At 43.9% G+C, this 13,836-nt stretch overlaps 1 protein-coding gene across 1 annotated transcript in view; it reads left to right on the top strand.

Annotated features, from left to right (window-relative positions):
* The first annotated feature begins 6,128 nt into the window (after positions 1 to 6,128).
* The window catches only part of LOC107191010 (synaptotagmin-7), a 9,202-nt gene continuing 1,494 nt past the window's right edge, over positions 6,129 to 13,836 (top strand). The window contains exons 1-3 of the mRNA XM_015579931.1: positions 6,129 to 6,277; positions 13,083 to 13,467; positions 13,687 to 13,827. Of these exons, the coding sequence (XP_015435417.1) occupies positions 6,189 to 6,277; positions 13,083 to 13,467; positions 13,687 to 13,827 (615 nt within the window). The 5' untranslated portion in view covers positions 6,129 to 6,188. The remainder of the gene's footprint in view (positions 6,278 to 13,082; positions 13,468 to 13,686; positions 13,828 to 13,836) is intronic.

Genomic DNA, 13,836 nt, shown 5'->3' with positions numbered 1-13,836 from the left:
TTTTCATTAGTGAACGCTAATTGTAAGACGTTCCGTTTCGACGATTGATCGAGTAGGTATATGAATTGGTGCAAGTTGTAATTGATTTACCGAAAATGCAGAAATACTGGTATGCTTTATTTACTTTCTTAAATGCAATAAACAATAAAAAAGATTGCTTCTCCCGACGCACGGTTAATTCAGAATCGATGCGGTATTGTCCAGAGTCTAGAGAAGCGTTTCCTTTCGAACCATCAACACAAGGTGAACAACCAAACGTTCCTCCACTCGTTTCAGTCGTTTATTTTCGACTGTAACGCGTTATTACATTTTTGAACATCTTGTAAACACCGTGTGTAAACGTAACCGTGCTTCTTCGAAGCTTCCTAATTTCACTGTGTGTGTACGCGCGCGCGCGTGTGCTTGTGAGAGAGAAAGGGGAACTTGTCGCGTCACCTTATTGGTTTATTATTATTAATATAATGGTCGATTATTAGCCGGATCGCCGAGTTTGCGCATGCTTCGTTACACCTCGACTGTTGCGGCTTATGGAAAAGGGTGAACGGCGAACGGTATTCACGAGAGACAAGTTTTTAATTAGATGAAAGTAGTGTATCTACGTTAACGATTCCCGAAGTACGACAGAGATTGTATCGGATCTACCGTTGATGCATAAACATGATCGTTTCGAGGTGTTCCTCGTTCGGAAAAATGCTGAAGAGACAATTTTTTCGTATATAACTATTGGAAGTGTCACGCGTGGTTTCTGTCCCATTGGAAGTGGATTTTGTAAACATAATTGCTGAAACGTACATGTTCATGCATAGAATTTTTTGAAGACGTACCAAAACTTTTGCGTGTTTATAGAATCGATATCTTTCTCTATGTAAAACTGCCATTCATATCTGCTCTGAAGGTAATGGAAAAGCAGAAAGAGACAAAGGAAGAAAGAAGGACGCAATTTTGCATTAATAGCAGTTTCGAGATACATAATTGTTTATTCGGTGGCTCATTTTGGTTTTGGTAAAACAACGGCGATAACAAATGTGCGCTCGTTTGGAACGATGTCTTTGTCGCATTCAAAGTCTGATCGCGGATAAATCGATCGTCACTTTATTTATTCTCGTTTGTCCTCGACGAGCAACCCCTTTCTCTTTGGAAAATAGGAAACGTGAGAAACCAGTCGAATGGAAGAACAGAGACACGAAAGAACGCGAGAACGTAAAGGATGATCCAGACACGTGCGACATGTACTTGTATGTAAGTCGGGTCTTCCTTGCGCGTCAATCGTATTAAAATTGACCCTTCAAAACTACTTTAAAGAGTGTTCTGCAATGCGCGTTGCTCGCGTGTGCTCTGCCAGACCACGGTCGCGGACAACGCGCGTTGTTGAAGATTCTTGAAAGGATTTTGGCTGCGTGTGTTCGCGTACTCGCTGTTGCACATGTTTGGACCTGCCTTATGGAGGATTATTATTAATGTTTTCACGTGGTACGACTCTGGTTGGCTCGACATGACGCACGCAACATCATTTTCTATCGTTTCACCTTATAGACACTTCGTTCGATCCAACAGACGATGCATGCAATATGAATTATCATATATTATATTACGATGGTGACACACGCGGTGAAAGTTCATAGGAAATGCGATAAGAGTCTTATACAATATTGGTAAGATATAAAATTTATTTGAACGTGCGTTTCTCTCTTAAAGGTACGCATGGAGCGAAAAGGCGTAATCGTAACAGTAATTTTTGGAACGATCGGAAGTCTGGCGGTATTGGCGATGCTCAGTCTTGCTGCTTGGCTTTACCTCCGAGCGAAAAAATTGAAACAAAGGCGCAACAACTTCGAACCGCGGGATAGACGCGGAGATAATTCAATTTGTGACGATCGAGAGGAGGGAAAGTCGACGAATAGAAAAGATGGTTTTTTGAATCTGAAGACTCCTCTTATTAGCATGAAAGTTTTTCGGTAAGCAAAAACAATATATAGTCGATTCGACTACCTTGCCTTATGCGCAGTTCCACCATGATTCATGAACGCTGAAATGCATGCCTATCCTTTGCGAATAAACGTTCACGCTATGTTCTTGCATCAAGAAGATACATACATATGTACATACTACATACGGTGTCTGAATCAAATTTCATGTATTACCGAATACGTACATCCAATATTCTGTGAAGCGAAAAAACTGAATGTAAGAAACTAAGCACGTCGGTAAATGTATGAATGTGTGTATGTATGTATGTATGTATGTATCTACGTAGGTAGGTATATAGGTATGTAGGTTTGTAATTACTAACAATATGTGCGTAATTTACCGCCGTTAACCATTATCGATCGAAGAACCAACGGGGTCGAGGAAAATTTTTACAAAGATAATAAACACTATTAGATAACTACAGAGTTTTATTCTGTTAATGCACAGTCGGAAAACGTCCGGTCGGAGCGACAATTTTGTTTACCCAAAGAAACATGTAGGATAGGTATACATATAGGTATATGTATGTATGTACTATGTATACGTTGTTGTTATATTGAGTTGCGGAAGCTATGGACAATACGTTATCGCTGGTACAACTCGCAAATGTAATTGCACCTCTAATTTTCGGTACGAAGATACCTTTTCCTTTCTACTTTTGTTCCCCAAAAAAATATGATATTTTCAGATCTGAATTTACGTACACTCACTGTTATGGTGGATACAGACAACATCAATGACCGGCAGAGATACGACCATTGACACACAGGTACAAAAAAATTGCAAACGTTCAAAAACTAGGAAGCTGGTGTGCTATAAATTCCGTTATTCCCGACAAGGTGCCAGTTGGAGGAGTGCCAAGTAGTCGAGTGTTTCGTAGCACTTAAATCGACGACACGCAACAGATGCCACTTGTTACGTTGTACCCTATAACTATAACTGCGTGATTTTACTGTATTCGTTTCGATCGTTTGCCCGTAATTCGAGATTTGGTTGTAGTCGTAACACATCGCAGCACTTACAGAGCTTAGGATTTCGTTAAATTTCTTATGCGCTTGCAAAAAGTCAGAATGAGACTTTGAATACTGCGAACATGGCAATAAACATGTGAAGTCCTTACTAAGGGTACAAGCATGTGTGGGAATGCTAACGAACGAATGAGAAGGTGAAAGGTGAAATTTAATCAATCATAAAATAGCGATTAAGGGGGCAAACATTTTATGGTGACAATTTAAATATCCATTTTATGATTTCGGATAACTCAATAGGAACGGGTAATTGGGAGACCGATCATCGGTTGCGACTGTTGCGGGGAGTAATACGTACGAAAAATTACTATTTTCGTGTCATACATCGATAGCGGGAATAACTTGCAGGAAGTGTATATAAGGTGAAAAGTGATGAAAGGGATATGGTTGTGGAGTGCGGTAAAAGCAGAAGACTACAGAAAAGGAACACTGACATGTAGGAGGGTGAAACACTGAGAATAGGGCAAGGGTAAGAAGAAGGAAGAGGGTTGAAACAAGGGAATGAGAGCAGGGTTCACGAAGCAAGGCAAAGAGGGAAATCGGAATTGGAAAGATGGGTACCAAAGAAAGTGATAGATAGGAGGAAGGGTATAGGGCAAGAGCGTACGGTGGTTGTAACATTGAATCGGTCGGCATGGATCGTCGGGTAAAACGGACAAAGGCAAGAGGACTCTGACGATGACGATAACGATGGAGGCGATGCTGGCGATGGCAGCGGTGGTGGAGGCGGTGGAGGTCGGGGTGGTGTCGGTGGTGGTGGTGGTAGCGGTAGTGGTGGTGGTGGTGGTTGTGAACGAGGTCGAAAAGAGAAGGGGGGAATGTAAGGACATGTACGAAGTACACTACAGAGTGGTGTGATGTGACACGAGGATAGAGCAGAATGGTTGGAGCGAGTTACAGCTAGGCAAGAACGAGGGTAAAAGCATCAAGCAAAATAGGGGATGGAGGAGAAGGGATCGCGAGAAAGTGGGGGCTGACATAGGGGTAGCGATAGGATTCTGGGGGTTCGAAGCAGCTGTGAGCAGTACGCGAGTAGGTCACATCACGGAGAAGAGCGATAGTTCGTGGTTGGCAAACGGTTCGTTCGTTCGTTTGTTGGTTCGTTTGTTCGTTCGTTCGTTCGGTTAGACGGGACCCATTACGCTCGTTCAACCAGCTCTAAGTTCTTTTTTCGTATCTGGTTCGTTTTCGATATTATCGCGTCGTCATTATCGTCGTTGTTTTGCACGGATAAATGTTCGTATCGAAGACGACCGGTTGATCGTGTTTGCCGTGTATTCAACAGCCACTGTTGATCGTGGCTTTGGATTATAAATTCAAACAAGTAAAGTTTCATCGATTTTCACGAGAACATTCGGCACTCGCTCGACAAGTCTCGAATCGTTCTTCCACACATTCGCGACAGATTGCCGCGGTGTCGTATTTCGGAAAAGATATTCCGTGTCTTCGGTGTATAGACGATACACCTACGCGTTTACCTTTTCACAGAACTTCTCTTCATCGATCGAAGACACGAAGGATCTTTTCTACGTTTCGTGCATCTGAAAAAGTGTCCGAGACCGAGGGTGTTTGCTTCCCGTTCCTACTAGTTTACGCGCATCCGGTTGATCTTCGATTCGTACGATTTTCCGGGATCATTTGGTCGTTATGTGGCAAATCTATATTAATCTTTGGACGACGATCGAATAACGCGAAGCAGTATACAGGGATAAAGGAGAACAGGGGAATGCGCGACGTTCAACGTTTCTTCTCATAAATTTCATCTCTTCGAGTACGGAACACGGCAAAGATTCTTGACGTTCGGAAGCACTTTCGACCTAAAAGATAGTACGAGGAGAGAAAAAAGGGCGGGGGAGTCAGAGGAAGTGAGGGAAAGAAGGTGGGAGATCGAGAAAAAGAGAGATACCGACCAACCGGGTAATCGAAAAATATCATATCAAATGCACAGTCGTTGTTGTGCTTGTCGCGTAAACGTGGTGTCGTCAAAAGAGAAAACAAATCGTTGTTCCTGTTGCCGTTTTTGCTACAGTTGTTGTTGTCGTTGTTGATCGTTGATTGCTGACCGTTAGTTGCTGATTGTCGTTCGTTTATAAATCTTGCTATTGTTCAGGGTTACTCCACGGTTCTAGTGTCACACTCAATCTTTCCGGAAACAAAACGGTAGATATCGTTGAACGAGTCGGATTACTTTCGTATCGATTTCGCTGATATATTGTCAAGGAATCATACTTTGAAGTAAATTGATGTTTGTCGTCTTTGAAAACAAGTAACGACGCGCGGGCTAAGTTCCTTAATTTTCCGTCTCCCTCTTTCTTTCCAAATAAAAATAACGATTCGAACGAAACAGAGAAGACGAAGGCGAAGGATATAAAGAAGATCGGAGAAAGATGGAATTAAAATAAACTGAAAGGGACCACGACGAGGTATCGTGGAAACGTCGACTGTTATTTTTGCATCGACCGATCGGATTCATTTCAAAGAAACGTTCTTCGCAAAGAAGCGGTCAAAAAGAAAGGGTGGAAGGGCGGGGGAGGACGAGAAGGAAAGAGAGCGCGCGCGCGCGCGAGAGAGAGAACGAGAGAACGAGCGAGTGAGGGGGGGCCAAAGAGGGAGAGGGAGACGGAAGAAAAGTGGCGGGGGGTAGGAACAGAAGAAAAACGAAAGAAAGGTGAATTACCTGTTTGTGTTCGCAAGAGCATCAAACTTATCAACGATTCGAGCGTTTCGTTCCGTTGATTACATCCCAATGAGGGGTACGATTGTACACTCGCGGAAAAATCTGACGTATTGTTGCGAGATCAAGGGTTGATCGAATCATGCGATACGTCTGGTCGACGAACGCGTTAACGGTACGACGACGACGCATTGAAACAACGTAGAGAAAAGAAAACGAAAGTTGTTTGATCGGCAACGAAAGCGTAACATTGGGAAGAAGACTCAGGAAGGTATTAGACATCGACAACGATTTGGACTTGGTAAAAAGAACGTTGAAACGCGACTGTACCATTCGATATATCTATGCGATATATCGATTATAGGAATACTAATTGGAATTAGTGGAATACGCGGTTCCATTCGAGGAATACATTTCCGGCGATAACAGGATTCATCTCGATCCATTGGAATCGATCGCAACCAAGTACGGCAAACTATTCCTTCACGTTTAGTCTGATTGTCGAGGACCGATCGAATATGGAAATCGCAGCCTCTGCAATGTTGGATGGCCTGAAAAATAATCGAATCAGCAAGTTGGCACTGTCGCGGTTCTTGTCGCAGAGTCTGTGAGTAAATTAACCCGGTCGATGGTCACGAGCACGTAATCGATTCGACGCGATACGAGTAAAGAGGGTGCTCGCGAGCACCGGCACGTAGCTCGCACTACTTGATTGCTTGGCTTGATTATACGCTTCTGCCGAATTGCGTTTCATCGTCACTTATAAGACCTTGCGTGTCATAACGTACGCATTTGCGAACCGCTTATTGCGCGCGCGAGCACGGTTCTTTTCCACTGACCGCGAGGCTCGTTTCTTACACGCGAAAGCTATCTAGACGCGTATACTACATATATGTATGTACTATATATGTATTTTTGTAGTACCTACGCGTGGCCACCACGTTTAATTGTACCGCCAATGATCTTGTGCGGATCGTGCTCGACCAACGGGCCCTACATCAATCATTAAAGTTTACAGTTATACTATTCTTCCTCTATTTCATTATGATTTCTCTCCGCGTTTTTGTTTCGCCAGAGAAACGAGTCGTACGCGAAGGGCCTCCTTGGACTATGGAAAACTTGTTGATTAAGTTACCCGTTAGTTTACGTTTTAGATCCCCAGTATCGAGCTTTCGACCGATTGCTCTTCGACGATACATCCACTCGTTGTCGAGACTATCGATGCGATCGATCGACTTCATCCTTTCGAATGATTTTCATGCACAGCTTTTATTCAAACTTGCAAGCGAGTAGAAATTTATTTCGTAAACGAGGTACGCGATTGTAGTCGTAGAGGTAGTGCTAGTGGTAGAGGTAGAGGTAGAGGAATATGAGAGAAATGGGGTGATAAAACTCGGAGCAGGTGGCGGAGAGGGACCGATGGAGAGAGGGGGTGAGTGATAGAAGGGAGAGAGAGAGAGAGAGAGAGAGAGAGAGAGAGAGAGAGAGAGAGAGAGAGGTGGGCAGGAGAAGAATGATATTGCATTAGTTTCGTTCGCTCGAAATAAGACGTAGTCCGCTTGTCGGGTCATTTAATCTGATACGCATAATCAAGAATCAATTTATCAACGCGAACAAGTTCGCGCGACGAACGAATCGTTTTGGCCTCTGAATCGTCTCACCTCGTTTACTCTGCTTTCATCGTTGGGAATTCGAGCAAGTTCAATGACCGTAAACAGAAAGATGCAACTTGTCGCGTAGCCAGCATTCAATAGACTATGTATGTATCTCATTGGCTGCCGATAGTTTCCTTCGATCGATGCGTACTAATATGCTTTAAAGGGAAAACAATTTACGCGTTTGCGTCAGTCGCGGCAACGAGTGGTCGATGATTCAGTTGAAATACAGTATTTGTGATTTCGAGGTGAGAGAGAAGCAAAGGGTGGGCTCTGTTCGTATTAGACTTTTTGAGGTAGTGAACGTTCGAATCAAGGCATCAACTACATAGGTATTTGTCAGCTGGTTGACGTTCGGTCCGTTAAGCAAAAGGAGAACGCGCCTGCGCGTACTTCCACAGTTCCTTTTATTTCTCATTCGATTTTTTCCCAGCAACGAAGATACATGTAATTGAAAGGACACCACCGTTGGCCCAGTTCATAGCACGATGCCTCGAGCATTTTAGGATAACGAAAAAACGAGAACAACCTCCGACCAAGGCCATTCGCTTCGTTTCGATGTTTGTTCGTGAAACCCAGACCCCTGGTCTGTTCCTCCCTTTTCCTTCTCGAGAACATTCTTAGGTCACTATAGAAAAGAATTTCGTCTGATAGCACTCGTTCGATTAACGACGAAGACGATGACAATGACGACGACGCCGACGCCGACGACGAAACGACAACTTATGCTGTTGGACAATCATATCGCGTTTAATAGAAAAGTCAACAGCTTGATATCGATCAGCGGGACAAGCTCCGGTAAACAGTTTAATTCGTTCAAGGAAAAGAGTAGAGCTCGAAGCCGAGTTCGATTCATGATAAGGCAAAGATTTTATGGAAACCAGTAGCGGATCGAAGATGGAGGTAAAGAGGACAAACGGGCAATGCCAGAGGGATAGAGTAGAAGAAGGGGATTTCAGGGGTCAGGTGAAAGGAAGGGGCTGACTGAGGGGGTTGAAGGTAGCGGAGGTGGTAGTCGGTACCCGGTACTCTGTACTCGGTCGGCCAGAAGGTATAGGATAGAGAGGAAAATGATGAGGGAGAGTGGGTGCGAGGGCTGGATGGCCTGGTAGTCGCGAGGGAGGTGGCCGGGTGAGTGAGCGAACTTGGAGAGGGTGCTAGGAGGGAGGATGGTGGAGGGAGAATGGCGAACGGAGAAGGGAAAAGGAGGGAGGTGGTTAGGTGGCCGGTGCGTAGGGGAGGCTCGCTATGGTGCCGGAAACTCCTTTGCCGAGCACCGAGGTGGCGCCAATGTGTCGTAAGCATCGATGCGTGTGCAATGTCTCCTGTCACCTCCGTGTTTTACGTAAAGGCGGACTTTTTGGTCGCTGTCGCGGGACCCGTAATGGTTCGAGGCATGTTAATTGCAACGTTCTTTGTGCGAATTCTCGGTTAAACGTAACGGGACACGGTGCAACGAGTTTAGTATCGTGGTTGTTTCTCTCAACTTGTACGTAATCGAACCGTCGCTTTTATTTCATTTTCTTTCGTTTCGTTTCGTTTTATTGATTAGAGCCAATTAATATTTATTTCGTCGACCGTCATTCGCCGACCAACTTTGCTCTGCTTCGAGGCCTTTTTTTCTTTATTAATTCCGTTTTTCTTCTTTTTCGATCATCAACTGGAAAATGGTCAGAAATCGTTTTTCCTGTCAATCTTGAACAAACTGATTCGTGAGTGAGACCTTTCGATCGCAAGGCTATTCGAATAGAATAGACGAACGTGAATACACGTGTACGGTTAGATTCGTGCAGTATACATCGACGAATAAGAAAAGTGCTTTGTGGTGTGGTGTATCGTGTATCGCGTGTCCCGATAGTTTCGATTACATATTTAGTCCGGTAACTACACGATGCATTTATAGGATCCACGAGTAACAGGTGGCTCGAGTGACGAGTTCACGATAATCGCAGATAAAGTTCTTTTTGAGGTACTTAAATGGATTTCCTGGTTGGAAAGACATTTAAGCTTGAGATTTAAAAATACAAATTTTGTAGTACTTACTCGTACCCGGATACATATCCCTTGACGCGATTACATACGTACGCTGCTCGTTCGGAATCAGAGTTTTCGGGTATGTTTCACGGATTCTCTTCTTTCTTGCGGGAGGACCTGACCAAGATTGAGATACACGAAATTGATCAGGTGCAGCACACAAGTTTAGAATTTTAATAATGCGTTAATACATAGTAACGGCAGAATTTCATGAAAAATGCAGCTACCGTGGATTAGTCTATAAAAGAAAATGAACCGTTCGTGTTTCTCTACAACAAATATACGTCTTAATTCAAACAAGCTTGACCGATCGATAGAATTAAAAGCAGAATTTCTCTCTAACGAGACAATTCAATGGAACTATAAAACTTGAACCTCGATGGAGGAGAACGTTGGTTTTTATTACTTTCTGTGAAATTTATGCCGCGCGTATTCCGACTAGGAACCTGTTGCTTAGACGTTCTTCGGCATTGACCGAGCCGCTCCACGGCCAGGAGCTTGTTCTCTCTGTGGTGCGCGTGCGTTTCAATCGATCTTCTCGGCGATACCTATGTACGTAATTTACTTTTGCTCGAAAGACTCTGTGCTTTTACCATCTTAAGCTTGCTACTACGTTCCGTTCTCTCTATACGTACTTACAAGGTACGTTGAAACCAAAAATATCATTGGGTCGAATGTCCACGTAATAATATTTTCTTTTGAAAAGGAAAATGGACAGAACGGGACAGGACGGGACGGGACGGGACGGGACGGGACGGGACGGGACGGGACGGGACGGGACACAACGCAACGCGAAAAATGTACAAAAAAGAAATATATTGTGATTTAAGGGCGGGGAGCAGGGGCTTGAGAAAAAGAAGAGAGAGATGAATAATTTTGATAGTTTACGTTTCTATAACTAGACTTGCATCGCTGTTGTGTGTGTAGTATAGTTTAAGGCCGATTCGGAGGAAGAGTTCGCGTGTCCAGTGAGATGCGCGCGCCGTGTCTATCGACCTTCGTGAACGTCGTTGCCACGTGCGCGACACAATGCGTCCCTGACTTGATTTTAGATATGTATGTCGTTCATTTCGTAAATACTGACGATACAGGCTTAATCTGAAACGACTACGAATCGTTGCTCTACATTGCTTTAAACATTGAGCGTTTCCTCGGTTTCAATTTCCAGAGGTCTCGAATGATATAGAATTTTGATTCGCGTGTTACTTGCAGTTTTGGTAACAACGGTGGTATCCAAGTTGGCTAGACAAAGAGAACGGCAAATATGGTGGTATTTGAGGCGGTAGGGGTAGAAGCGGCGGTAGTAGTACCGACAAGTATAGCTAACATAAGATCGATGCAACAAACCCCTTCTTTCGACCGACCGACCGACCGACCGACCGACCGACCGTGCGACCGTCCATCTGTCCGTCTGTCCGTATACCGAATCAATTCCCAACAAGCAAATACTCTCGTTCGAACAACCTGCTATTAAACAGTCTGTTCCGTTTTTATCCGCCGCATACAAGTTTGTTGCTATTTGCTCATTATCAATTACTATCACTGTTTCTCCGATAAATCGTAAAAGAGGTGTTTGAAAATGTTTCCCGAAAAAACAAGGTTCGCGCGCGGACAATAGATGTTTCTCGAGATGGCGCCATGCTTCACGCATCTTGACGCAACGCAACGCGTATACACACATAAATATACATATATACCTATTTAACAGAATGTATCTTCCTTCGTAATAATTTGAACAATTTATCTTCGCAGCTTTTGAATCTCTTAACCCCGAATATCACCGTAAATTGCACGATTACAACGTGAACCAAGTTCGAGAAAAATAATTTCCGCATAAACCGTATTTATTTGAGTCTCCGCGTGTAAGGAAACCGCATATACATACATAGGTATTCCAGCAACGAAAACGAAGATTGTAAAACTTGGATAAGAAGAAGACTAGCAATACGCGTATATGTACGTAGATATTGTGCCCAAGTACGACGGGTATGCTTTGTATATTATTTAAATCGTTCATACGAAGAACATCCGATGACGGAAATGTGAACGCGTTTCCGTGATAATCGTGAGTAAACAGACAGTTTCTGAATCATAAAACCATGTGGGCCGCAGTCTCGAGATCTTTGGAAATACTGGTTGCTTTCTTCGAATATTATACTACCAGGTAAGGAGCAGTAGATACGTGTTAGACAAGCATCGTTAATTAAGGCATAATCGGTACACGAATTACAAGTCCCTTGAGACTGTCTCCAACCGCAATAAAGTACAAACGAGTATGTTTTTTTTTGGACAACGTCTCACAACACCAACGTGTTTTCTTTCTTTTTTGTGCTTCGTTACTGCTCGTCTGTCATACTCCCACAGTTTATCTATCTACGTATTTATCGATTTTCTAAATCTCTCAATCTGCCCATCTTCTTTTTTGGTTTTACTCTCTCTCTCTCTCTCTCTCTCTCTCTCTCTCTCTCTCTCTCTCTCTCTCTCTCTCTCTCCTCTTCATCCCAGTCTCCATATCATTCTTTTTCTCTATTTATCTTTAAACATTTCCTCATACCTCGATAAATGTCCCATTTGCCGTGGTAGACGCGTTCAAAGCGAGAGTTCATTAGAATACAATTGGAACTGTAACTCTTCGATTCCTCGATCAATGGAATAATTAAAATCGATGGCCAGGAGGTCGAGAAAAATGCTCCCAGAGTGGCGCGTGTATTTTCGAACGAGACGAATTTCTTCTGTTTCTCCTTCGTTGACGTAGTCAGGATCATCGAAATTCATTAACTCCTGTTTCATTTTCTTTTGTTTCATGCCTCCTTTCGGCGTGTTATGGTTGGAATGCAGAGCGCAATTAGAGTAAGTATACGACGAATTGGAAAATAACGAAACTTATACTCGAAACTTATTATCTCTTAAACCGCCTCATATGTATGACTCTTCTATCTTCTCTTTCAATTTCCCTTCCTAATGGAAATATTCCATTCGCGGATGGGTGCTGCTTTACTTCCGTAAGTAGTTCTATTCGATGTCTCCTCTATCTAATCTTCGTTTTCTATCATACACGTACATACATACGACATTTGCGCCGTAAACATTCTCTCGCGTGTAAGCACGATGTTCTCAGTGTTCTTCGAACAGCGAATTGTTTTCGCATCTTATAGGAACCGCCGCTACATGTACGATTCTTGTTTCGAACAGGATCCGCTCTAGCAATTCCTCTCGTTCGAGCAGAGACAACGATATTTCTGTCGACGGTCTATCTCCTGTCTCCTATTGCATATATGTCCGAGACACGCGTTATATCAGACTATTGAATCGCTACGCCTCCTCTCGGCAGTGTATACCTATTTGTTTTGCACCGTAGCGCGATAGAAAACGAAAGAAGCGACACTGTGTGTTGCTTCGCAGCTTGCAAGCATTAGGCAATCACTTTCTAAACTTGTTCCATGGATATCGTAGTCAATAGTTTTTCTGATCTTTGTCGTTGTCGTCTTTGTCGATTTGAAACGTGTGCTTACATGGAACGGTAGATTTGTTGCTGTTGTTAACAAGTGAACGCTCAAGAGGGACTAGTTTTCTATGTAAGCTTCGACGACAGCGACCAAGAAAGAAAGAACTGAAAGAGAGAGAGTGTGTGTGTGTGTGTGTGAGAGAGAGAGAGAGAGAGAGAGAGAGAGAGAGAGAGAGAGAGAGAGAATAAGGTACACGTGACTGGTAAAATTGCTTCAGAACAACCGGTAGCCCGGCAAACAGACCAGCCGCGTCAACGGGTGGAACTGGTCTCGGAGGTGTCGCGGGCGGAAGCGGCGCGATTGGAACGAGCTCAATCGGAGGTGCAACGGCCCTCGCCGCTTCCGGTTCCACATCGAGCGCGGGTCTCGGTGGTAGCGGCAGTGGTTCCGCCTCTGCCTCTGGCTCTGGATTGGGCTCTGGATCTGGATGTGGATCCAGCGTCGGCAACACGAATGCGGGCACCAGCGGTTTAACAGCCAGTGGAAACACTGTGTCTGGCAGCGGTGCCAGCAGCTTGGCTAGTGGAACTGCCGAACCGCGTACACCAACTGCAGGAGCGCAGAATAAGCAGTTACAAAATGTCAAAGGAGATCATCCGTCGGTACGTTCTCGTCCTCTGCTTTTCTTTCGGTCGGGTAACTGATAGCAGAAAGAGAGAGAGAGAGAGAGAGAGAGAGAGAGAGAGAGAGAGAGAGAACGAGAGCGAGAGATGCTTGTAGTTTCTTGCGCAGGTTATCGTATTCGACCACCATTTAAATGAAAGCAAGAGTAGAAAAAGTGATCGATTACATTTCGATTATCAATACGTTTTATTTTTCAGAAAGCCTTCCTGCAAAGCAGATCCATGTCGTTGGTCGACATGTACATCGACAATTCGGAACCAAGTGAAAACGTCGGTCAAATTCATTTCAGCTTGGAATATGACTTTCAGAATACCACGTTAATTCTGCGTATAATACAAGTTGGTGAA

The sequence above is a fragment of the Dufourea novaeangliae genome, unplaced genomic scaffold, assembly GCF_001272555.1.
Source record: "Dufourea novaeangliae isolate 0120121106 unplaced genomic scaffold, ASM127255v1 scaffold208, whole genome shotgun sequence".
Lineage (NCBI taxonomy): Eukaryota > Metazoa > Arthropoda > Insecta > Hymenoptera > Halictidae > Dufourea > Dufourea novaeangliae.
The sequence above is the reverse complement of the archived record's forward strand: the minus strand, read 5'-3'. Positions and strand labels throughout refer to the sequence as shown.